Source organism: Oncorhynchus kisutch, linkage group LG26 (assembly GCF_002021735.2).
Source record: "Oncorhynchus kisutch isolate 150728-3 linkage group LG26, Okis_V2, whole genome shotgun sequence".
NCBI lineage: Eukaryota > Metazoa > Chordata > Actinopteri > Salmoniformes > Salmonidae > Oncorhynchus > Oncorhynchus kisutch.
The window spans coordinates 52,373,843-52,399,972 of NC_034199.2; the positions used below are offsets into that span (position 1 = coordinate 52,373,843).

Here is a 26,130-nt window from a genome sequence, read left to right on the forward strand (position 1 = left end):
ACTCTGTACCGGTACTCCCTGTATATAGCCTCCACATTGACTCTGTACCGGTACTCCCTGTATATAGCCTCCACATTGACTCTGTACCGGTACTCCCTGTATATAGCCTCCACATTGACTCTGTACCGGTACTCCCTGTATATAGCCTCCACATTGACTCTGTACCGGTACTCCCTGTATATAGCCTCCACATTGACTCTGTACCGGTACCCCCTGTATATAGCCTCCACATTGACTCTGTACCGGTACCCCCTGTATATAGCCTCCACATTGTAATGTCATTTTCTTGTTACCTTTGATTATTATTATTATTATAGTATTTTTTTACTTTAGTTTATTTAGTAAATATTTTCTTAAATCTATTCCTTGAATTACATTGTTGGTTAAGGGCTTGTAAGTAAGCATTTCACGATTAGGTCTACCCCTTCAATGCATGTGACAAATAAAATGTGATTTAATTTTGATTCTTCATTCACAAGCTCTCTTGCTCTCTCTCTCTCTTTCTCTCTCTCTCTTGCTCTCTCTCTCGCTCTCTTTCTCTCTTGCTCTCTCTCTCGCTCTCTTTCTCTCTTGCTCTCTCTCTTGCTCTCTCTCTCTCTTGCTCTCTCTCTCTCTTGCTCTCTCTCTCTCTTGCTCTCTCTCTCTCTTGCTCTCTCTCTCTCTTGCTTTCTCTTGCTCTCGCTCGCTCTCTCGCTCGCTCTCTCGCTCGCTCTCTTGCGCTCTCTTGCTCGCTCTCTTGCGCTCTCTTGCGCTCTCTTTCGCTCTCTTTCTCGCTCCCTTCGCTCTCTTTCGCGCTCTCTTTCGCTCTCTTTCGCTCTCTTTCTCGCTCTCTTTCTCGCTCTTTCGCTCTCTTTCTCGCTCTTTCGCTCTCTTTCTCGCTCTCTTTCTCGCTCTTTCGCTCTCTTTCTCGCTCTCTTTCGCTCTCTTTCTCTCTCTTTCTCGCTCTCTCTTGCTCTCTTGCTCTCGCTCGCTCGCTCTCTTGCTCTCGCTCGCTCTCGCTCGCTCTCTCTCTCTGTCTCTCGCTCGCTCTCTTGCTCTCTGTCTCATATTCATATTCATATTCATAGGATGCAGGCAGCCAGCAGATAGGTTTCCTGTTGGGCAGCTGTGGGGTGACTCTGGCTCTGACTACTGATGCCTGTCAGAAGGGCTTGCCTAAAGCACAGACTGGAGAGGTGGTCACGTTTAAAGGTAGGAGCTAAAACACAGTGTACAGAATATCTGATTCATGACTAAAATGTATAATGTTACAGGCTGGCCACGGTTGCTGTGGTTCGTAACAGATGGGAAGCACGTTGTAAAGCCGCCCAAAGACTGGCACCCCACCATCAGGGAAGCTAACAATGAGATTGCCTATATAGAGGTGAGTACTATATATATACTATGTTCTTCCCTAGTATGGAGGTGAGTACTGTAGTCAGTAATGTCTATCATAGATGTAAATGTTGTTAAACTAAACTCATGTTGGTTAAACTAAACTCAGCAAAAAAAGAAACGTGCCTTTTTCAGGACCCTTGTTTAGTTGTTGTCTCTTCGCTACAACTCCCGTACGGGCTCGGGAGAGCCGAAGGTTGAAAGTCATGCGTCCTCCGATACACAACCCAACCAAGCCGCACTGCTTCTTAACACAGTGTGCATCCAACCCGGAAGCCAGCCGCACCAATGTGTCAGAGGAAACACAGTGCACCTGGCAACCTTGGTTAGCGCGCACTGCGCCCTGCCCGGCCCGCCATAGGAGTCGCTGGTGCGCGATGAGACAAGGACATCCCTACCGGCCAACCCCTCGCTAACCCGGGCGACGCTAGGCCAATTGTGCGTCGCCCCACGGACCTCCCGGTCGCAGCCGGTTACGACAGAGCCTGGGCGCGAACCCAGAGTCTTTGATGGCACAGCTGGCGCCCTTAACCACTGCACCACCAGGGAGGCCCCAGGACCCTGTCTTTCAAAGATAATTTGTAAAAATCCAAATAACTTCCGATCTTCATTGTAAAGGTTTTAATCACTGTTTCCCATGCTTGTTCAATGAACCATGAAAAATGAATGAACATGCACCTGTGGAACGGTCGTCAAGACACTAGCAGCTTACAGACAGTAGGTAATTAAGGTCACAGTTATGAAAACTTAGGACACTATAGAAGCCTTTCCACTGACTCTGAAAAACACAAAGAAAGATGCCCAGGGTCCCTGCTCATCTGCGTGAATGTGCCTTAGGCATGTTGCAAGGAGGCATGAGGACTGCAGATGTGACCAGGGCAATAAATTGCAATATCTGTACTGTGAGACACCTACGACTGCGCTACAGGGAGACAGGACGGACTGCTGTTCATCCTCGCAGTGTCAGACCACGTGTAACAACACCTGCACAGGATCAGTACATCCGAACATCACACCTGCCGGACAGGTACAGGATGGCAACAACAACTGCCCGAGTTACACCAGGAATGTACAATCCCTCCACCAGTGCTCAGACTGTCCTCAATAGACTGAGAGAGGCTGGACTGAGGGATTGTAGGCTTGTTGTAAGGCAGGTCCTCACCAGACATCGCCGGCAATAACGTCGCCTATGGGCACAAACCCACCGTCGCTGGACCAGACAGGACTGGCAAAAAGTGCTCTTCACTGACTAGTCGCGGTTTTGTCTCACCAGGGGTGATGGTAGGATTTGCGTTTATTGTTGAAGGAATGAGCGTTACACCGAGGCCTGTACTCTGGAGCGAGATCGATTTGGAGGTGGAGGGTCCGTCATGGTCTGGCGCAGTGTGTCACAGCATCATCGGACTAAGCTTGTTGTCATTGCAGGCAATCTCAACGCTGTGTATTACAGGGAAGATATCCTCCTCCCTCATGTGGTACCCTTCCTGCAGGCTCATCCTGACACGACCCTCCAGCATGACAATGCCACCAGCCATACTGCTCGTTCTGTGAGTGATTTCCTGCAAAACAGGAATGTCAGTGTTCTGCCATGGCCAGCAAAGAGCCTGGATCTCAATCCCATTTAGCACGTCTGTGACCTGTTGGATCGGAGGGTGAGGGCTAGGGCCATTCCCCCCCCAGAAATGTCCGGGAACTTACAGGTGCCTTGGTGGAAGAGTGGGGTAACATCTCACAGCAAGAACTGGCAAATCTGGTGCAGTCCATGAGGAGGAGATGCACTGCAGTACTTAATGCAGCTGGTGTCCACATCAGATACTGACTGTTACTTTTGCTTTTGACTCCCCTTTTGTTCAGGGACACGTTATTCAATGTATGTTCCACATGTCTGTGGAACTTGTTCAGTTTGTCTCAGTTGTTGAATCTTGTTATGTTCATACAAATATTTACACATGTTCAGTTTGCTGAAAATAACACAGTTGACATTGAGAGGACGTTTCTTTTTTTGCTGAGTTTAGATGTAAATCTAACTATGATTAATACTGTCTTTAATAGTGGGTAAACTAGATGTAAATGTTGTTTAATACTGTCTTTAATAGTGGGTAAATGTGATGTAAATGTTTATTACTGTCTTTAATAGTGGGTAAACTAGATGTAAATGTTGTTTATTACTGTATTTAATAGTGGTAAACTAGATGTACAGTGGGGCTAAAACGTATTTAGTCAGCCACCAATTGTGCAAGTTCTCCCACTTAAAAAGATGAGAGGCCTGTAATTTTCATCATAGGTACACTTCAACTATGACAGACAAAATTAGAAAAAGAAATCCAGAAAATCACATTGTAGGATTTTTTATGAATTTATTTGCAAATTATGGTGGAAAATAAGTATTTGGTCAATAACAAAAGTTTATCTCAATACTTTGTTATATACCCTTTGTTGGCAATGTTGAATTTTTATTTATTATATTTTTTACCTTTATTTTACTAGGCAAGTCAGTTAAGAACAAATTCTTATTTTCAATGACGGCCTAGGAACATCAGGGGCAGAACGATAGATTTGTACCTTGTCAGCTCGGGGATTCGAACTTGCAACCTTTCGGTTACTAGTCGGTTACTACTCCTTACTCCTTTCTCTAACCACTAGGCTACCCTGCCGCCCCAGGCCTCTTTTTAAGTGGGAGAACTTGCACAATTGGTGGCTGACTAAATACTTTTTTGCCCCACTGTAAATCTAACTGTATAGTGTTTTCTGCAGTACAAGACCAGTAAGGAGGGGAGCACAATGGGTATAACTGTCTCTCATCCAGCCATGCTAGCCCACTGTCACGCCCTCACACAGGCCTGTGGATACACTGAGGGTGAGTCTCTGTGTTACAAGGTCAGTCCCCCGTTGAGGAGGAATGCAAGACCGCCTCTCCCCCCAGGCTTTTTGCTGTTCTCCTACCTCTCTCTCCTTTCTCTTCCCTCCTCCCTCCCTCCCTCCTGCTCTCTCCTCTCCTCCCTCCCTCCTCTCTTCCTTTTCTCCTTCATCCCTCTCCTCCCTCTCTCTCATCTCCTCCTCGCTCCTCTATCTCCTCCTCGCTCCTCTATCTCCTCCCTCTGCCTCTCCTTCTATCTTCTCCTATCTCCTCCCCCCTCTCTCTCCTCTCCTCCCTCTATATCTCATCCCCCCCTCTGGCTCTCCTCCCCTCCCTCCTCTATCTCCTCCCCCCTCATTCTCTCCTCTCCTCCCTCCTCTATATCTTCTCCTATCTCCTCCCCCTTCATTCTCTCCTCCCTCCTCTGTATCTTCTCCTTTCTACTCCCCCCTCTGTCTTCTCTCCTCCCCCTCTTTATCTCCTTCCTCTTTCTCCTCGCTCTTCTATATCTCCTCCCTCTGTCTCCTACTTGATCTCCTCCCCTTTCTCTCTCCTCTCCTCGCTCCTCCATATATCTGCTCCCTCCTGTCTCCTCTCTCCTCCCTCTGTATCGCCTCTCCTCCCTCAGCTGTATCGCCTCTCCTCCCTCAGCTGTATCGCCTCTCCTCCCTCAGCTGTATCGCCTCTCCTCCCTCAGCTGTATCGCCTCTCCTCCCTCAGCTGTATCGCCTCTCCTCCCTCAGCTGTATCTCCTCTCCTCCCTCAGCTGTATCGCCTCTCCTCCCTCAGCTGTATCGCCTCTCCTCCCTCAGCTGTATCGCCTCTCCTCCCTCAGCTGTATCGCCTCTCCTCCCTCAGCTGTATCTCCTCTCCTCCCTCAGCTGTATCGCCTCTATCTCCTCTCCTTCCTCCCTCCCTCTGTTGTTCCCCCCCCACTCTCTCCTCCCTCCCTCCTGTCTCTCCTCACCTCATCCCTGCTATCTATTTTCCCTTCCTTTGTCTCACCTCCCTCTCTCCTCCCCTCTCCCTCCCTCCCTCTCCTCCCTCTAGCCATCCCTCCCTTCCCTCTCTCCTTTCCTCCCTTCTTATCTCCTCTCCTCTCCCTCTCTCTTTCCTCTCCTCTCCCTCTCTCTCTTTCCATCCCTCTTCTCTCCTCTATCATCAAATCAAATGTATTTATAAAGCCCTTCTTACATCAGCTGATGTCTCAAAGTGCTGTACAGAAACCCAGCCTAAAACTCCAAACAGCAAGCAATGCAGGTGTAGAAGCACCTTCTCTCCTCTCCTCCCTCCTTCCATCTCTCCTCTCTCCTCCCCTCCCTCCTTCCATCTCTCCTCTCTCCTCCCTCCCTCCTTCCATCTCTCCTCCCTCCCTCCCTCGTCTCTCCTCCCTCCTCTCCTCCCGTTGTCTCTCCTCTCCTCTCCTCTCCTCTCCTCTCCTCCCTCCCTACCTCCCTCTCTCTCCCTTCTCCCTCTCACTCTCCTGTCTTTCCTCTCTTCTCCCTCCCCTCTCTCTCCGCCTCCTCCCTCTTTATCTCCTCCCTTTTTAAAATGTTTTCTCAAAATAAGCGGAGTTGTACAGTTAAAGGTCAAATACACCGCATTTCAGTAATAATCTAATGAATTCAGGGCTTTTCAAGTTATTCCTAGGCTGAATATAAGCCTTCCACAAACACAAAGCCCACTAATAATTAAAGTATTTCATGAAAATAGTTAAACATGCTTTTTTTGCAATTTTATACTCTACCTACATATTACCTCAATTACCTTGGCTAACCGGTGCCCCCGCGCATTGACTCTGTACCGGTACCCCCTGTATATAGCCTCCACATTGACTATGTACCGGTACCCCCTGTATATAACCTCCAAATTGACTATGTACCGGTACCCCCTGTATATAGCCTTCACATTGACTCTGTACATAGTAGAGGTCGACCGATTAATTAGGGCCGATTTCAAGTTTTCATTACAATCGGAAATCGGTATTTTTGGGCACCGATTTTGCCGATAAAAAAAATATATATATATATATAATAAATATATATACCTTTATGTAACTAGGAAAGTCAGTTAAGAACACATTCTTATCTTCAATGACTGCCTAGGAACGTTGGGTTAACTGCCTCGATCAGGGGCAGAACGACAGATTTTCACCTTGTCAACTCGGGGAACCAATCTTGCAACCTTACAGTTAACAAGTCCAACGCTCTAATCATTGCACTCCACGAGTAGCCTGCCTGTTACGCGAACGCAGTAGAAGCCAAGGTAAATTGCTAGCTAGAATTAAACACGGACCCATTTCGCATGCAGGCAATGAGGCAGTGATCGCTGAGAACCTGGTTGAAGACAGCAGAGGTGTTGTTTTCGTTTTGTTTTTTGTTGTACCCCCTGTATATAACCTCCACATTGACTCTGTACCGGTACACCCTGTATATAGCCTCCACATTGACTCTGTACTGGTATCCCCTGTATATAGCCTCCACATTGACTCTGTACCCCCTGTATATAGCCTCCACATTGACTCTGTACCGGTACACCCTGTATATAGCCTCCACATTGACTCTGTACCAGTACCCCCTGTATATAGCCTCCACATTGACTCTGTACCGGTACACCCTGTATATAGCCTCCACATTGACTCTGTACCGGTACCCCCTGTATATAGCCTCCACATTGACTCTGTACCGGTACCCCCTGTATATAGCCTCCACATTGACTCTGTACCGGTACCCCCTGTATATAGCCTCCACATTGACTCTGTACCGGTACCCCCTGTATATAGCCTCCACATTGACTCTGTACCGGTACCCCCTGTATATAGCCTCCACATTGACTCTGTACCGCTACCCCCTGTATATAGCCTCCACATTGACTCTGTACCGGTACCCCCTGTATATAGCCTCCACATTGACTCTGTACCGGTACCCCCTGTATATAGCCTCCACATTGACTCTGTACCGTAATACCCTGTATATAGCCTCCACATTGACTCTGTACCGGTACCCCCTGTATATAGCCTCCACATTGACTCTGTACCGTAATACCCTGTATATAGCCTCCATATTGACTCTGTACCGGTACCCCCTGTATATAGCCTCCATATTGACTCTGTACCGGTACCACCTGTATATAGCCTCCACATTGACTCTGTACCGGTACCCCCTGTATATAGCCTCCACATTGACTCTGTACCGGTACCCCCTGTATATAGCCTCCACATTGACTCTGTACCGGTACCCCTGTATATAGCCTCCACATTGACTCTGTACCGGTACCCCCTGTATATAGCCTCCACATTGACTCTGTACCGGTACCCCCTGTATATAGCCTCCACATTGACTCTGTACCGGTACCCCCTGTATATAGCCTCCACATTGACTCTGTACCGGTACCCCCTGTATATAGCCTCCACATTGACTCTGTACCGGTACACCCTGTATATAGCCTCCACATTGACTCTGTACCGGTACACCCTGTATATAGCCTCCACATTGACTCTGTACCGGTACACCCTGTATATAGCCTCCACATTGACTCTGTACCGGTACACCCTGTATATAGCCTCCACATTGACTCTGTACCGGTACCCTCTGTATATAGCCTCCACATTGACTCTGTACCGGTACCCCCTGTATATAGCCTCCACATTGACTCTGTACCGGTACCCCCTGTATATAGCCTCCACATTGACTCTGTACCGGTACCCCCTGTATATAGCCTCCACATTGACTCTGTACTGTAATACCCTGTATATAGCCTCCACATTGACTCTGTACCGGTACCCCCTGTATATAGCCTCCACATTGACTCTGTACCGGTACCCCCTGTATATAGCCTCCACATTGACTCTGTACCGGTACCCCCTGTATATAACCTCCACATTGACTCTGTACCGGTACTCCCTGTATATAGCCTTCACATGGACTCTGTACCGGTACACCCTGTATATAGCCTCCACATTGACTCTGTACCGTAATACCCTGTATATAGCCTCCACATTGACTCTGTACCGTAATACCCTGTATATAGCCTCCACATTGATTCTGTACCAGTACATTCCACATTGACTCTGTACCGGTACCCCCTGTATATAGCCTCCACATTGACTCTGTACCGGTACCCCCTGTATATAGCCTCCACATTGACTCTGTATCGGTACCCCCTGTATATAGCCTCCACATTGACTCTGTACCGGTACCCCCTGTATATAGCCTCCGCATTGACTCTGTACCGGTACCCCCTGTATATAGCCTCCACATGGACTCTGTACCGGTACCCCCTGTATATAGCCTCCACATTGACTCTGTACCGGTACCCCCTGTATATAGCCTCCACATTGACTCTGTATCGGTACCCCCTGTATATAGCCTCCACATTGACTCTGTATCGGTACCCCCTGTATATAGCCTCCACATTGACTCTGTATCGGTACCCCCTGTATATAGCCTCCACATTGACTCTGTACCGGTACCCCCTGTATATAGCCTCCACATTGACTCTGTACCGGTACCCCCTGTATATAGCCTCCACATTGACTCTGTATCGGTACCCCCTGTATATAGCCTCCACATGGACTCTGTACCGGTACCCCCTGTATATAGCCTCCACATTGACTCTGTACCGGTACCCCCTGTATATAGCCTCCACATTGACTCTGTATCGGTACCCCCTGTATATAGCCTCCACATTGACTCTGTACCGGTACCCCCTGTATATAGCCTCCACATTGACTCTGTACCGGTACCCCCTGTATATAGCCTCCACATTGACTCTGTATCGGTACCCCCTGTATATAGCCTCCCCATTGACTCTGTACCGGTACCCCCTGTATATAGCCTCCACATTGACTCTGTACCGGTACCCCCTGTATATAGCCTCCCCATTGACTCTGTATCGGTACCCCCTGTATATAGCCTCCCCATTGACTCTGTACCGGTACCCCCTGTATATAGCCTCCACATTGACTCTGTACCGGTACCCCCTGTATATAGCCTCCACATTGACTCTGTATCGGTACCCCCTGTATATAGCCTCCACATTGACTCTGTACCGGTACCCCCTGTATATAGCCTCCACATTGACTCTGTACCGGTACCCCCTGTATATAGCCTCCACATTGACTCTGTATCGGTACCCCCTGTATATAGCCTCCCCATTGACTCTGTACCGGTACCCCCTGTATATAGCCTCCACATTGACTCTGTACCGGTACCCCCTGTATATAGCCTCCACATTGACTCTGTATCGGTACCCCCTGTATATAGCCTCCCCATTGACTCTGTACCGGTACCCCCTGTATATAGCCTCCACATTGACTCTGTACCGGTACCCCCTGTATATAGCCTCCACATTGACTCTGTATCGGTACCCCCTGTATATAGCCTCCACATTGACTCTGTATCGGTACCCCCTGTATATAGCCTCCACATTGACTCTGTATCGGTACCCCCTGTATATAGCCTCCACATTGACTCTGTACCGGTACCCCCTGTATATAGCCTCCACATTGACTCTGTACCGGTACCCCCTGTATATAGCGTCCACATTGACTCTGTATCGGTACCCCCTGTATATAGCCTCCACATTGACTCTGTATCGGTACCCCCTGTATATAGCCTCCACATTGACTCTGTATCGGTACCCCCTGTATATAGCCTCCACATTGACTCTGTACCGGTACCCCCTGTATATAGCCTCCACATTGACTCTGTATCGGTACCCCCTGTATATAGCCTCCACATTGACTCTGTACCGGTACCCCCTGTATATAGCCTCCACATGGACTCTGTATCGGTACCCCCTGTATATAGCCTCCACATTGACTCTGTATCGGTACCCCCTGTATATAGCCTCCACATTGACTCTGTATCGGTACCCCCTGTATATAGCCTCCACATTGACTCTGTATCGGTACACCCTGTATATAGCCTCCACATTGACTCTGTATCGGTACCCCCTGTATATAGCCTCCACATTGACTCTGTATCGGTACCCCCTGTATATAGCCTCCACATTGACTCTGTACCGGTACCCCCTGTATATAGCCTCCACATTGACTCTGTATCGGTACCCCCTGTATATAGCCTCCACATTGACTCTGTATCGGTACCCCCTGTATATAGCCTCCACATTGACTCTGTATCGGTACACCCTGTATATAGTTTCGCTATTGTTATTTTACTGCTCTTTAATTATTTGTTGTTTTTAACTGCATTGTTGGTTGTAAGTCAGCAGTTCACTGTATGATTGTCGTCGGCGCATGGGACAGATTTTGATCTGGATTTCAAGTCTGTGAAAATACCCTTTTTTTTGTTACAAATGTAACTACATCCATGCATACTGCACATTCACCAATAACTTATTGGAGCAGGCATTAGGCGAAAGAACATCTCATCAGCAACCTCTCAAGCCCACGTAGCCAGCTAATCTTTACATTTCAAGTTTAGGCAGCTTGGATCTATTTGCTAGCTAACAAGGTATAACAGTTGAATTGTTATGAACACTCTTCTGTCCGTCTCCAACTGTTTGAAAAGCCTGTCCACTTTGTTCAGATGTTGAAAATCAAGTGGCCTACCTCATTTCTCAGAATGAGAACGAGTTGCCAGTTCCTTATATATTTGTGTTTTATGCTTATTGCACATTTATAAAACAGACTAGACAGCTAGTATAATGGTCTTTACGTGGTGCCCTAATGCCACAAACAAATATTTGACCGTTCATTTTACAGAAACAATGTTCATTGATCCTCTCGTTTTAGTAGGGCCTGCTCTGCGCACAATGTGAGGAGTTGAGACATAAAATGGGTATCATTAGAAAAGTTAACTTCTCCTCTACACTAAAGTGTGTTTCGGTGTCCATATGACCCATTCTGTTAGACCAAACCTCAAATGCAAATAACGAATTGAAACCACTTGTCAGAGAGGAAGATGTGAACGCTCAATTTTGATGGTGTGAGAAACAGGGGAAGGGGCTTGGTGTGAGAGACAGGGGGAGGGGCTTGGTGTGAGAGACAGGGGGAGGGGCTTGGTGTGAGAGACAGGGGGAGGGGCTTGGTGTGAGAGACAGGGGGAGGGGCTTGGTGTGAGAGACAGGGGGAGGGGCTTGGTGTGAGAGACAGGGGGAGGGGCTTGGTGTGAGAGGGAGGGGCTTGGTGTGAGAGGGGGGGGGGGGCTTGGTGTGAGAGGGGGGGGGGGGGCTTGGTGTGAGATACTGGGGGAGGGGCTCCGTCCATCCTCTCTTCCCTCCGTCCATCTGTCCATCGTCTCTTTGTCCCAGTTCCATCCTGGATAGATAACTCTGTCTCTCCGTATCGGAATACTCCCGAGACTGTAGAGATGTCGACATCTTACGAGTTCCATCAACCGCCTTGGTTCAGTCTTATGCAGCAACATTTTAAATTGTGTTTTTTACGTTGGATAAAAGTAGAGACTCGGAAATGGTATATCATACAGTACACTGCAGTTGAGGAACAATGGGAAAGTAATTCAGCTTTTAAAGTTGATAAACTTGTAACCCCACTTTTGAGAAAATGGCCCTTGAATATTTTGGTACCTACTGGAGAGCTCTTCTTTGTCTACACCCATTCAGCATCGTTCACACCCGCTCAAGCATTAGCCCCACCCATCTCTTCCTAACCATCTTAAATAAACATGCCCCATTCAAGAAATTTAGAACCAGGAACAGATATAGCCCTTGGTTCTCCCCAGACCTGACTGCCCTTAACCAACACAAAAACATCCTATGGCGTTCTGCATGTCGAACACCTCCTCCCAGCTGCCCATTAGCATCGAACAGCCCCTGTGATATGCAGCTGTTCAGGGAAGCTAGAAACCATTATACACAGGCAGTTAGAAAAGCCAAGGCTAGCTATTTCAAGCAGAAATTTGCTTCCTGCAACACTAACTCAAAAAAGTTCTGGGACACTGTAAAGTCCATGGAGAATAAGAACACCTCCTCCCAGCTGCCCACTGCACTGAAGATAGGAAACACTGTCACTGATAAATCCACCATAATTGAGAATTTCAATAAGCATTTTTCTACGGCTGGCCATGCTTTCCACCTGGCTACTCCTACTCCGGTCAACAGCACTGCACCCCCAACAGCAACTCGCCCAAGCCTTCCTCATTTCTCCTTCTCCCAAATCCGTTCAGCTGATGTCCTGAAAGAGCTGCAAAATCTGGACCCCTACAAATCAGCCGGGCTAGACAATCTGGACCCTTTCTTTCTAAAATTATCTGCCGAAATTGTTGCCACCCATATTACTAGCCTGTTCAACCTCTCTTTCGTGTCGTCTGAGATTCCCAAAGATTGGAAAGCAGCTGCGGTCATTCTCCTCTTCAAAGGGGGGGACACTCTTGACCCAAACTGCTACAGACCTATATCTATCCTACCATGCCTTTCTAAGGTCTTCGAAAGCCAAGTCAACAAACAGATTACCGACCATTTCGAATCTCACCATACCTTCTCTGCTATGCAATCTGGTTTCAGAGCAGGTCATGGGTGCACCTCAGCCACGCTCAAGGTCCTAAACGATATCTTAACCGCCAGTGAAGTGGTTACTTACGTAGTAGCAGTATCAAAAACAAAAATATTTTATCATTATTAGATGGTGCTTACTCGACACACTTGTTTTAAATTGATGCCATGTGAAGGAAATGCTAGAACCACCCCCCAGCCACATCTAGTGGGTGGGTCGCTATTGTCTAGACATGTTGATGAAATACAGTAGATGGCAAATACAATCCCTCCATCAGTGCTCAGACTGTCCGCAATAGGCTGAGAGAGGCTGGACTGAGGGCTTGTAGGCCTGTTGTAAGGCAGGTCCTCACCAGACATCACCGGCAACACTTTCATCTATGGGCACAAACCCACCGTCGCTGGACCAGACAGGACTGGCAAACAGTGCTCGGAATTGTCAGTGTTTTGCCATGGTCAGCGAAGAGCCCGGATCTCAATCCCATTGAGCACATCTGGGACCTGTTGGATCGGAGGGTGAGGGCTAGGGCCATTCCCCCCAGAAATGTCCGGGAACTTGCAGGTGCCTTGGTGGAAGAGTGGGGTAACATCTCAAGCAAGAACTGGCAAACCTGGTGCAGTCCATGAGGAGGAGATACACTGCAGTACTTAATGCAGCTGGTGGCCACACCAGATACTGACTTACTTTTGATTTTGACAAAATTACGAACTTCTATCTGAAAATGTAGCTTGACTCTTACCCGTATATCTGAATGAACTCTTCACAACAGACTGGATCAATTTAACTCTGTTTTGTTTGTAGCTACAGCTTGTTTGGCCAGCGTTGTCAAGTCACTCTGGTTCACACTGACCGTGGCGTGTGCAGAAAGTAGACCATCACTTGTTCCAACTGATCTGTTGATAGCGCCCGCTAAATTCAGGGCATCAATGTTGTTGAGAAAAGTACCAAAACCTTTGTAGTTCTCGATGGCTAATGTTATATCTTTCAAAAGCGGTGTGGTACAAAGAACTGTCAAGACTTACTGAACAGCTCACGTTATAGACAGAAGCATGCTACATCCAAACTCATCTCCCGGCATGTCCAGCCCATCCATTATCTCAGCCAATCATGGCTAGCGGGAAGGTTCCTGTCTTTTTCTGTGGCTAAACCAACTAGGCTTGTAATATTACAATTTGATTTGTATTTATGGATGGAAGGCAAGTTTGTTATTGAGGTACATGAAAGTTCACATGTTCCAGAAGGCATTTCTTAAAAAAACCAAAAAAAACGTTTTGATGAAAATGTAATTCAGAACCAAATCAAGGTCACACTGTAGTTCTCTATTCAGGAGGGGATTTAGTATTTCATATCATTCAGGCTTTATGTGGCCAGTGAGAAAGGGAAACCGAGAAGTTTTAATATTGTATTTAATATGTGACTAATTGTTTCTGTTTCAGCTGAGACCATTTGCAACGTCCTGGACTTCAAGAGAGATGCAGGCTTGTGGCACGGGGTTCTCACGGTGAGTTGCTCTTCGTATGCTCATTATACATAGTGGTGTAAACTACTTCAGTAAAAACACTAATGTACTACTTAAGTAGTGTTTTGGGCTATCTGTACTTTACTATACCAAATATATTTGTACATTCCCAAAGAAAATAATGTACTTTTTACTCCATACATTTTCCATGACACCCAAAAGTACTCGTTACATTTTGAATGCTTAGCGGGACAGGAAAATTGTCAAATTCACACACTTATCAAGAGAACATCCCTTGTCATACCTACTGCCTCTGATCTGGTGGACTCACTAAACACATTATTCATTTGTAAAGGTGCCTAAGTGTTGGAGTGTGCCCCTGGCTATCCGTACATTTTAAAAACAGGATAATGGTGCCGTCTGGTTTGCGTAATAGAACAAATTTTAAATGATTTATACTCATACATTTACTTTTGATCCTTAAGTATATTTAAAACCAAATACTCTTACTCAAGTAGTAATTTAGTGGGTGACTTTTACTCAAGTAGTAATTTAGTGGGTGACTTTTACTCAAGTAGTAATTTAGTGGGTGACTTTTACTCAAGTAGTAATTTAGTGGGTGACTTTAACTCAAGTAGTAATTTAGTGGGTGACTTTTACTCAAGTAGTAATTTAGTGGGTGACTTTTACTCAAGTAGTAATTTAGTGGGTGACTTTTACTCAAGTAGTAATTTAGTGGGTGACTTTTACTCAAGTAGTAATTTAGTGGGTGACTTTTACTCAAGTAGTAATTTAGTGGGTGACTTTTACTCAAGTAGTAATTTAGTGGGTGACTTTTACTCAAGTAGTAATTTAGTGGGTGACTTTTATTCAAGTAGTAATTTAGTGGGTGACTTTTACTCAAGTAGTAATTTAGTGGGTGACTTTTACTCAAGTAGTAATTTAGTGGGTGACTTTTACTCAAGTAGTAATTTAGTGGGTGACTTTTACTCAAGTAGTAATTTAGTGGGTGACTTTTACTCAAGTAGTAATTTAGTGGGTGACTTTTACTCAAGTAGTAATTTAGTGGGTGACTTTTACTCAAGTAGTAATTTAGTGGGTGACTTTTACTCAAGTAGTAATTTAGTGGGTGACTCTTACTCAAGTAGTAATTTAGTGGGTGACTCACTTTTACTTGTCATTTTCTATTAAGTTATCTTTACTTTTACTCAAGTATGACTGTTGGGTACTTTTTCAACCACTACACATAGACTACACACCACACACACACACGCCCACACACACACACACACACACACACACACGTACATGCCTGGGTTTGAAATGCTAGCAGGTACTGTTCAGACTAAACTGTGTGACATGACTTGCATTGTCAGTGTTCTCCTGACATGGTGTGTCATGGACACTGCAGAGACCAACCCCGGTAAATACTGTCCCTGTGTTCACCACCACCATGTTGTTGCTGCTGCCTGGCAGAGTGTGATGACCAGGATGCATGTGATCAGCATCCCTTACTCCCTGATGAAGGTCAACCCTCTCTCCTGGATTCATAAGGTCCACACTTACAAAGGTGAGGAGGGGTCCAGGTCCACACTTACAAAGGTGAGGAGGGGTCCAGGTCCACACTTACCTAGATGAGGAGTCCAGGTTCACACTTACCTAGATGAGGGGGGGGTCCAGGTTCCGGTCAGTGTGTGTGTGATGTGTTTAGACAGTGTCTGTCTTCTGAGTCACTATGGTCAGTGAGTGAGTCTTCTCTTATTGTCTATCCTGCTGTGATTGGCTGAGCACTGTGTGAGGCTGGCTGTGATTGGCTAAACACTGTGTCTCTGTAGCACGCGTAGCTGTGGTGAAGTCCAGAGATATGCACTGGTCCCTGTTGGCCCAGAGAGACCAGAGAGACATCAGCCTGAGCTCTCTGAGGATGCTCATTGTAACTGATGGAGCTAACCCCTGTAAGTCTAAACACTACAACATATTACATATACTGTACACAGTACTGTACACAACACATACTGCCAATACGTACTCTGCTGCCAGTACACACTATATTGCCAGTACATACTATCCTGCCAGTACACACTATACTGCCAGTAAATAATATACTGCCAGTACACACTGCCAGTACGTACTATACTGCCAGTACACACTGCCAGTACTATACTATACTGCCAGTACTATACTATACTGCCAGTACATACTATACTGCCAGTACACACTGCCAGTACATACTATACTGCCAGTACTATACTATACTGCCAGTACACACTGCCAATATATAATATACTGCCAGTACACACTGCCAGTACATACTATACTGCCAGTACTATACTATACTGCCAGTACACACTGCACTACCAATACACACTGCCAGGACATACTATACTACCAATACACACTGCCAGTACATACTATACTGCCAGTACACACTGCCAGTGCATACTATACTGCCAGTACTATACTATACTACCAGTACACACTGCCAGTACATACTATACAATCAGTACATACTGCCAGTACACACTGTTACTGAGCACTGTAAGTCTTGACACTATAACGTACTGTATCACAAAGACTCCTACTTGAGCAAAACCTCTTAGTTTCCACACCTCAGGACTGATCTGATATTTTCTTTGTCTGTGAGCAGGGTCGATATCCTCGTGTGACGCCTTCTTGAACGTGTTCCAGGCACGTGGGCTACGTCCTGAAGTGATCTGTCCATGTGCCAGCTCTGCTGAGGGCATGACGGTCGCCATCCGAAGGTAGAACAGCACTACTACACCGAGCTATAGTAAAACCTGTTACGTCACACTACTACACTGAGCTATAGTAAAACCTGTTACGTCACACTACTACACTGAGCTATAGTAAAACCTGTTACGTCACACTACTACACTGAGCTATAGTAAAACCTGTTACGTCACACTACTACACTGAGCTATAGTAAAACCTGTTACATCACACTACTACACTGAGCTATAGTAAAACCTGTTACATCACACTACTACACTGAGCTATAGTAAAACCTGTTACATCACACTACTACACTGAGCTATAGTAAAACCTGTTACATCACACTACTACACTGAGCTATAGTAAAACCTGTTACATCACACTACTACACTGAGCTATAGTAAAACCTGTTACATCACACTACTACACTGAGCTATAGTAAAACCTGTTACATCACACTACTACACTGAGCTATAGTAAAACCTGTTACATCACACTACTACACTGAGCTATAGTAAAACCTGTTACATCACACTACTACACTGAGCTATAGTAAAACCTGTTACATCACACAGAGAATTCTGCCACTCCCAAAACAAAGGTTGCATTTGCAGCATCAGCAAAAAGACAAAGGGAGTGAATGTCCTTCCTGCTTATTGTGTCTGTACATGATCCACAGCTAGGAGTTACCAGGTACCCTGCCTTCAGAAAGTGTTCATACCCCTTGACTTATTTCACATTATGTTGTTTTATTTATTTAACCTTTATTTAACTAGGCAAGTCAGTTAAGAACTAATTCTTATTTACGATGACGGCCTAGGAACAGTGGGTTAACTGCCTTGTTCAGGGGCAGAATGACAGATCTGTACCTTGTCAGCTCTGGGATTTGATCTAGCAACCTTTCGGTTAATGGCCCAACGCTCTAACCACTAGAATACCTGCCACCCCTTGTTACAACCGGAATTCAATATTTATCAAATATTGTTTTTCTCACCCATCTACAAACAATAACATTTAATGACAAAGTGAAAACATGGTTTTAGACATTTTTGCAAATATATTGAAAATGAAAAAATATTTATATCTAATTTACATAACTCTTCCCACCTCTGATTTCACCATGAGGCCAATGGTGACTTTAAAACAGTTGAATGGCTGTGATAGAAAACTGAGGATGGACCAACAACATAGTAGTTACTCCACAATACTAACCTAATTGACAGAGTGAAAAGATGGAAGCTTTGCATCAAGTCACTAAAGTAATACTGCAAAAAAAACAACTCATGAATACAAAGTGTTATGTTTGGACGATACAACACATTACTGAGTACCACTCTTCAAATCTAATGTATATGTCACATACACATGGTTAGCAGATGTTAATGTGAGTGTAGCAGAATGCTTGTGCTTCTAGTTCCGATCGTGCAGTAATATCTAACAAGTAATCTAACAATTTTACAACAACTATCTTATACACACAAGTGTAAAGGAATGAATACGAATATGTACATAAAAATATGTAAATGAGTGATGGTACAGAACAGCATAGGCAAGATGCAGTAGATGGTATAGAGTACAGTATATACATATGAGATGAGTAATGTAGGGTATGTAAACATTATTTAATATATTGTGGCTAGTGATAAATTGTAATTGTTAAGGACTGGGGAGTTTTTCAGGAGAAAACAATTAATGAAATAGTGTCGTGACTATCATTAAGGTGATGACTGCTATTTATCGAATAATTACCTACTGCGTTTAATTAATACTCGATTCAATTAATCATGTAACAATTAACTAATTAGAAATGTGGGTGTAAGTATCTGATTGTCCACAAGATGTCACACTGTCCTTCTTAGTTGTCTGTACGCTTGCACTCGTTCTGGAAGAGTGGTCTCCTGAGGAAGGCTAATCAGCCGTGTCGATGATCCCATAGTGGTGATGACGACAATCTTTTGAAGAGAATAACCGTATGGTCCTGCTTAAATTCACGTTCTTAGATACAGTCCTTAAGACAGTAACTCAACCGTAACATTGATTGTTAAGAAGTTGCTTTGTCTTCAGACACGTGTTGCGTTTTGGGGTTGTAACTAACTGTAGACCTCAGTGCGTGGTTATTCTAGTCTGATATGTTCATTTTTAACTCAAACGCTTTATACCCTCAGGTAAAAAGGAGTGTTTACGTCACGCTGACATGCTCTCTGGGTTCCCTGGGTTACAAGGCAAGATACCAACATTTACTATGATCTCATTAGAGAACTAAAAGTACAATCTTATCGTCACAAAAACACTCTTTGTCCTGGATATTTTCTACACAACGTAAAGTATGTAAACATGATACACATTGTGAAAGCCCTTCAAGTTACAATGTTTTTGTTATAACGTCTTCATTTAACTTTTAATTACATCACAAAATAGACCATTTTCCACGTTCCATCTCATCAACATTCGAAGGATGAAATATATTGTCCTGGTGACCATTGTTTGATGTTGTAGTTTTTGGGCTGTACACTCTTCATAAGGCACACACACTCCGATCACCCAAACAAGGCACCAAAAGGAATCGTCTGCTGCCTATGGTTTACGATCGAGTGAGGTGTCGTAAAACCCCAACATCCATCCCTCTTTCCCTCTGCGGGAGAGAGAGAGAGCTCATCCACTGGATCCTTTTGGATCCTCACAGGAGAGTCATGACGGGAGCTAAGCACAGGCAAAATCCAAGATGAAAACCTGGTTCAGTCTGCTTTCCACCAGACACTGGGACATGAATTCACCTTTCAGCAGGACAATAATCAATAACACGGCCAAATATACAAGGCCAAATATACACTGGAGTTGCTTATCAAGAAGACAGTGAATGTTCCTGAGTGGCCGAGTTACAGTTTTTACTCAAATCTACGGCGAGACCTGAAAATGGTTGTCTAGCGATGATCAACAACCAATTTGAGAAGAACAATGGGAAAATTTGGCTGAATCCAGGTGTGGACAGCTCTTAGAGACTTCCCCAGAAAGACTCACAGCTATAATTGCCGTCAAAGATGCTTCTTCAAAGTATTCACTCAGGGGTTAAATAAAATCAAATTTGATTTGTTTAATGCGCCGAATACAACAGGTGTAGTAGACCTTACAGTGAATTGCTTACTTACAAGTCCTTTAAGAAAATACCCCCCAGAAAAGTAAGTGATAAGAATAACATGATTAAAGAGCAGCAATAAATAACAGCATATAGCAGGGCTATATACAGGGTATTACGGAACAGAGTCAATGTGGAGGCTATATACAGGGTATTACGGAACAGAGTCAATGTGGAGGCTATATACAGGGGGTACCAGTACAGAGTCAATGTGGAGGCTATATACAGGGTGTTACGGTACAGAGTCAATGTGGAGGCTATATACAGGGTATTACGGAACAGAGTCAATGTGGAGGCTATATACAGGGGGTACCGGTACAGAGTCAATGTGGAGGCTATATACAGGGTATTACGGAACAGAGTCAATGTGGAGGCTATATACAGGGGGTACCAGTACAGAGTCAATGTGGAGGCTATATACAGGGTATTACGGAACAGAGTCAATGTGGAGGCTATATACAGGGGGTACCAGTACAGAGTCAATGTGGAGGCTATATACAGGGTATTACGGAACAGAGTCAATGTGGAGGCTATATACAGGGGGTACCAGTACAGAGTCAATGTGGAGGCTATATACAGGGTATTACGGAACAGAGTCAATGTGGAGGCTATATACAGGGGGTACCAGTACAGAGTCAATGTGGAGGCTATATACAGGGTATTACGGAACAGAGTCAATGTGGAGGCTATATACAGGGTGTTACGGAACAGAGTCAATGTGGAGGCTATATAAAGGGTGTTACGGTACAGAGTCAATGTGGAGGCTATATACAGGGTATTACGGAACAGAGTCAATGTGGAGGCTATATACAGGGTGTTACGGTACAGAGTCAATGTGGAGGCTATATACAGGGTGTTACGGTACAGCGTCAATGTGGAGGCTATATACAGGGTGTTACGGTACAGAGTCAATGTGGAGGCTATATACAGGGGGTACCGGTACAGAGTCAATGTGGAGGCTATATACAGGGTGTTACGGTACAGAGTCAATGTGGAGGCTATATACAGGGTGTTACGGTACAGAGTCAATGTGGAGGCTATATACAGGGTGTTACGGTACAGAGTCAATGTGGAGGCTATATACAGGGTGTTACGGTACAGAGTCAATGTGGAAGCTATATACAGGGTGTTACGGTACAGAGTCAATGTGGAGGCTATATACAGGGTGTTACGGTACAGAGTCAATGTGGAGGCTATATACAGGGGGTACCGGTATAGAGTCGATGTGCGGGGACAACAGTGTTGAGGTAATTTAAGTAATAGGTACATGTAGGTAGAGTTATTAAAGTGACTAATAACAGAGCAGCAGCATTCCGGGGGGTGGGCAATGCAAATAGTCTGGGTGGCCATTTAATTAGCTGTTCAGGATTCTTATGGCTTGGGGGTAGAAGCTATTTAGGAGCCTCTTGGACCTAGTCTTGGTGCTCCGGTACCGCTTGCCTTGCGGTAGCAGAGAGAACAGTCTATGACTAGGGTGGCTGGAGTCTTTGACAATTTTATAGGGCCTTCCTCTGACACCGCCTGGTATAGAGTTCCTGGATGGCAGGAAGCTTGGCCCCGATGATGTACTGGGCCGTACGCACTACTCTCTGTAGTGCCTTACGGTCAGAGGCCGAGCAGTTGCCGGACCAGGCAGTGAGGCAACCAGTCAGGATGCGCTCGATGGTGCAGCTGTAGAACCTTTTGAGGATCTGAGGACCCATGCCAAATCTTTTCAGTCTCTTGAGGGGGAATAGGTTTTGTTTGAGATATTTCTGTATTTCATTTTCAATACATTTTCAAAAAATTCTGAAAACATGTTTTCACTTTGTCATTCTGGGGTATTGTGTGTAGATGGGTGAGAAAAACAAACAATTTAATCAATTTTGAATTCAGGCTGTAACACAACAAAATGTGCAGTAAGTCAAGGGGTGTGAATACTTTCTGAAGGCACCATCTGTGTCTGTTTCCCCTCTAGAGTCAGGAGCCCCTCCACCAGGGAAGGCAGTTCTGTTAGTTTACCTGTATAACCATACTGTATATAAATGTTGGTTCCTCAGACCTCCGGAGTCGGGTGTCCCTCCACCAGGGAAGGCAGTTCTGTCCATGAGTGGTCTGAGCCACAGTGTGATCCGGGTAGACACTGAGGAGAAGCTCTCTGTCCTCACAGTGCAGGACGTGGGCCAGGTCATGCCAGGCGGTACGTCCAGCTAGTACACATTCTACAGCTCATACCGGGCGGTACATCCAGCTAGTACACATTCTACAGCTCATACCGGGCGGTACATCCAGCTAGTACACATTCTACAGCTCATACCGGGCGGTACATCCAGCTAGTACACATTCTACAGTGTTTTTATAGATTTATATGGCTGCTCATAGAGAAAAGTCCTCAGAAGTCATAATTAATTATAATGTCCAGAAAAAAATTAAAAAACTTAGCCTGTAACAGGGGCCTGTGGTTTCCCCTTTCAGGATAATCTGGTATGTATCTAGAAACATGGGCTCCAATAGGATACAGGAACGATACATTTTAGTTTGAAATTATTTGGTTTGATTACAGAACAAATTGTTGCGATTGTTTGATTCGATGCACAACCATTTGTTGCGTAAACACATTAATTTTCCATTCTAAATGAATATCTGCTGCTTATGGAGCTCATGCGCTGGGCCTCTCTGAGCCGGGCCTCTCTGAGCCGGTGAGGCGGGCCTCTCTGAGCCGGTGAGCCGGGCCTCTCTGAGCCGGGCCTCTCTGAGCTGACATGTGGGTGAGTGATGTATGTCTGGTGTGTACAATGTAGGCACCTGATCTGAGCCATAAAGGAGACCAGGCATCTACCCCCTCACTATCGGATTAGAGCCATAATGGAGACATCTACCACCCCACTATTAGATTAGGAGGCAATGTAGCCTATGTTCTGTTTTTGTCCCCCCACATTGAATTCACCATCACTAATTAACTTGTCATTTATGCAGATGACTTGTTTGAGCTAGTCATGTTTCAATATTTATAATTTACAAATTAGCGAATTAATATACACTGAGTGCACATAACATTAACACCTTCCTTATATTGAGTTGCCCCCCGCCATATGCCCTCAGAACAGACTCAATTAGTCGGTGCATGGACTCTACAAGGTGTTGAAGGCGTTTCACAGGGATGCTGGCCCATCTTGACTCCAATGCTTCCCACAGTTGTCAAGTTGGCTGGATGTCCTTTGGGTGGTGTACCATTCTAGATACACAGAGGAAACTGTTGAATGTGAAAAACCCAGAAGCGTTGCAGTTCTTGACACTCAAACCGGTGCACCTGGCACCTACTACCATTCCCTGTTCAAAGGCACTTAAATCTTTAATCTGGTCCCAATTGAACTCTGAATGGCACACATACACAATCCATGTCTCAAGGCTTAAAAATCATTATTTAACCTGTCACCTCCCCTTCATCAACACTGATTGACATCAATAAGAGATTATTCAGTAGCTTTCACCAGGTCAGTCTGTCATGGAAAGAGGTGTTCCTTATGTTTTGTACACTCAGTGCATAGCACAACTTTGGATTTCACCCCACCTCAAAATCGATTGATATTGACTGTTTGGACGTTCTTAGTGAGCTTATTTTCTCCGCCTGCTTTGGCCATGCAGTGCACTTCGCAAAGTGATTGCTGTCATCATTATGAAATGATCAACTTTACCCTCTCATCTATGAAATGACTGTATACACTGATTGTTTTTAGCAAAACTCCCAAGACTATTGCTGTTGGTGAACCTGAACAATCAAAATAGAATCTACAGTAAGCCCTGTTCAGCAGGTAGGATGTCCCAAGATGGCATAGCAGTTCAGACGTCTTTTGTCCTCGTCTTGTCGTGTCTCATATATATATATATATATAACTTTTTTCACATACATTTTTAAAATTTTCCATCAACTCATCTTCAAAACACTCTCCTGCAACCCGCCTCACCAATTTATATTTATAAAAAAGTATTATTTACCTCAAATCTGTAATCCTCCAAGAAGCTAGCCAGAAACTCCAAGAAGCTAGCCAGAAACTAGCCAGGAGCTAGCCAGAAGCTAATCCAGAAGCTAATCGGAAGCGAGTTCAGAAGCTAGTTAGCTTCTTTACTGGCAAATCGTTAGTATTCAGCTAACCACGGTTTGTGGTCATCAGCTATCCTTTAGCTCGAAAATCTATCGCCAGTTTTGTACGGCGCAGCGCGGCTCGGACCGGAACATACCGGACCAATTTTTCTCTCCATGTCCCTGGATTTCAACCGCTCTCTGGACATTCATACCTGGATCTCACAGCTAGCTAGCTGCTATCCGTGTGACTATCGGCTTTCGTCGATTCCGGCGCAAACATCAATTATTCCGGAGCTAGCCAGCTCCGTCAATCACTCCTGTGACTGCGGAGTCACCTATCCGGACCCGTTTTGCTGCCTACGCGGAGCCCCACCGGGCCTTCACAACTGGACTGCCGACGTTATCTACCCGAAGGAGTTATCCGGCTGGCTCCTCCGTCGCGACGTTACCTGAACGCCCATCTGCGGCCTGCTAACCGTTAGCTGTCTTATCGGCTGCTATCTGAATAGACAATCGGACAATTTATTTGTATTATTATTATTGTTTTCTTCTTGGGCCTCTATAACTATACTTTTAAAAATCCACCTCTCTAAAAACAAGTCTCTCACCGTTGCCGCCTGCTATAGACCACCCTCTGCCCCCAGCTGTGCTCTGGACACCATATGTGAACTGATTGCCCCCCATCTATCTTCAGAGCTCGTGCTGCTAGGCGACCTAAACTGGAACATGCTTAACACCCCAGCCATCCTACAATCTAAACTTGATGCCCTCAATCTCACACAAATTATCAATGAACCTACCAGGTACCTCCCCAAAGCCGTAAACACGGGCACCCTCATAGATATCATCCTAACCAACTTGCCCTCTAAATACACCTCTGCAGCGATCACTGCCTCATTGCCTCATTGCCTGCATCCGTAATGGGTCAGCGGTCAAACGACCTCCACTCATCACTGTAAAACGCTCCCTGAAACACTTCAGCGAGCAGGCCTTTCTAATCGACCTGGCCGGGGTATCCTGGAAGGATATTGATCTCATCCCGTCAGTAGAGGATGCCTGGATATTTTTTTTAAATGCCTTCCTAACCATCTTAAATAAACATGCCCCATTCAAGAAATTTAGAACCAGGAACAGATATAGCCCTTGGTTCTCCCCAGACCTGACTGCCCTTAACCAACACAAAAACATCCTATGGCGTTCTGCATTAGCATCGAACAGCCCCTGTGATATGCAGCTGTTCAGGGAAGCTAGAAACCATTATACACAGGCAGTTAGAAAAGCCAAGGCTAGCTATTTCAAGCAGAAATTTGCTTCCTGCAACACTAACTCAAAAAAGTTCTGGGACACTGTAAAGTCCATGGAGAATAAGAACACCTCCTCCCAGCTGCCCACTGCACTGAAGATAGGAAACACTGTCACTGATAAATCCACCATAATTGAGAATTTCAATAAGCATTTTTCTACGGCTGGCCATGCTTTCCACCTGGCTACTCCTACTCCGGTCAACAGCACTGCACCCCCAACAGCAACTCGCCCAAGCCTTCCTCATTTCTCCTTCTCCCAAATCCGTTCAGCTGATGTCCTGAAAGAGCTGCAAAATCTGGACCCCTACAAATCAGCCGGGCTAGACAATCTGGACCCTTTCTTTCTAAAATTATCTGCCGAAATTGTTGCCACCCATATTACTAGCCTGTTCAACCTCTCTTTCGTGTCGTCTGAGATTCCCAAAGATTGGAAAGCAGCTGCGGTCATTCTCCTCTTCAAAGGGGGGGACACTCTTGACCCAAACTGCTACAGACCTATATCTATCCTACCATGCCTTTCTAAAGTCTTCGAAAGCCAAGTCGACAAACAGATTACCGACCATTTCGAATCTCACCATACCTTCTCTGCTATGCAATCTGGTTTCAGAGCAGGTCATGGGTGCACCGTAACGGAGGAAAACCTAACGAACGGCCTGGAATGAGGGGAAACACCCTAAAAAACTTAGCCTGTAACGAGGGCAGTTAGGAGAAACACGTTGTCCTATTGATTA

General features: G+C 45.3%; 1 protein-coding gene across 8 annotated transcripts in view; it reads left to right on the forward strand.

The window, feature by feature from the left end:
- The window catches only part of dip2a (disco-interacting protein 2 homolog A), a 190,050-nt gene that overhangs the window by 115,281 nt on the left and 48,639 nt on the right, over nucleotides 1-26,130 (forward strand). For all 8 annotated transcript variants that reach the window (XM_031805488.1, XM_031805489.1, XM_031805491.1 and 5 more), the window contains 8 exons: nucleotides 1,068-1,191; nucleotides 1,254-1,363; nucleotides 4,129-4,231; nucleotides 14,144-14,208; nucleotides 15,643-15,736; nucleotides 16,002-16,121; nucleotides 16,814-16,928; nucleotides 22,072-22,211. In XM_031805488.1, the coding sequence (XP_031661348.1) occupies nucleotides 1,068-1,191; nucleotides 1,254-1,363; nucleotides 4,129-4,231; nucleotides 14,144-14,208; nucleotides 15,643-15,736; nucleotides 16,002-16,121; nucleotides 16,814-16,928; nucleotides 22,072-22,211 (871 nt within the window). The remainder of the gene's footprint in view (nucleotides 1-1,067; nucleotides 1,192-1,253; nucleotides 1,364-4,128; nucleotides 4,232-14,143; nucleotides 14,209-15,642; nucleotides 15,737-16,001; nucleotides 16,122-16,813; nucleotides 16,929-22,071; nucleotides 22,212-26,130) is intronic.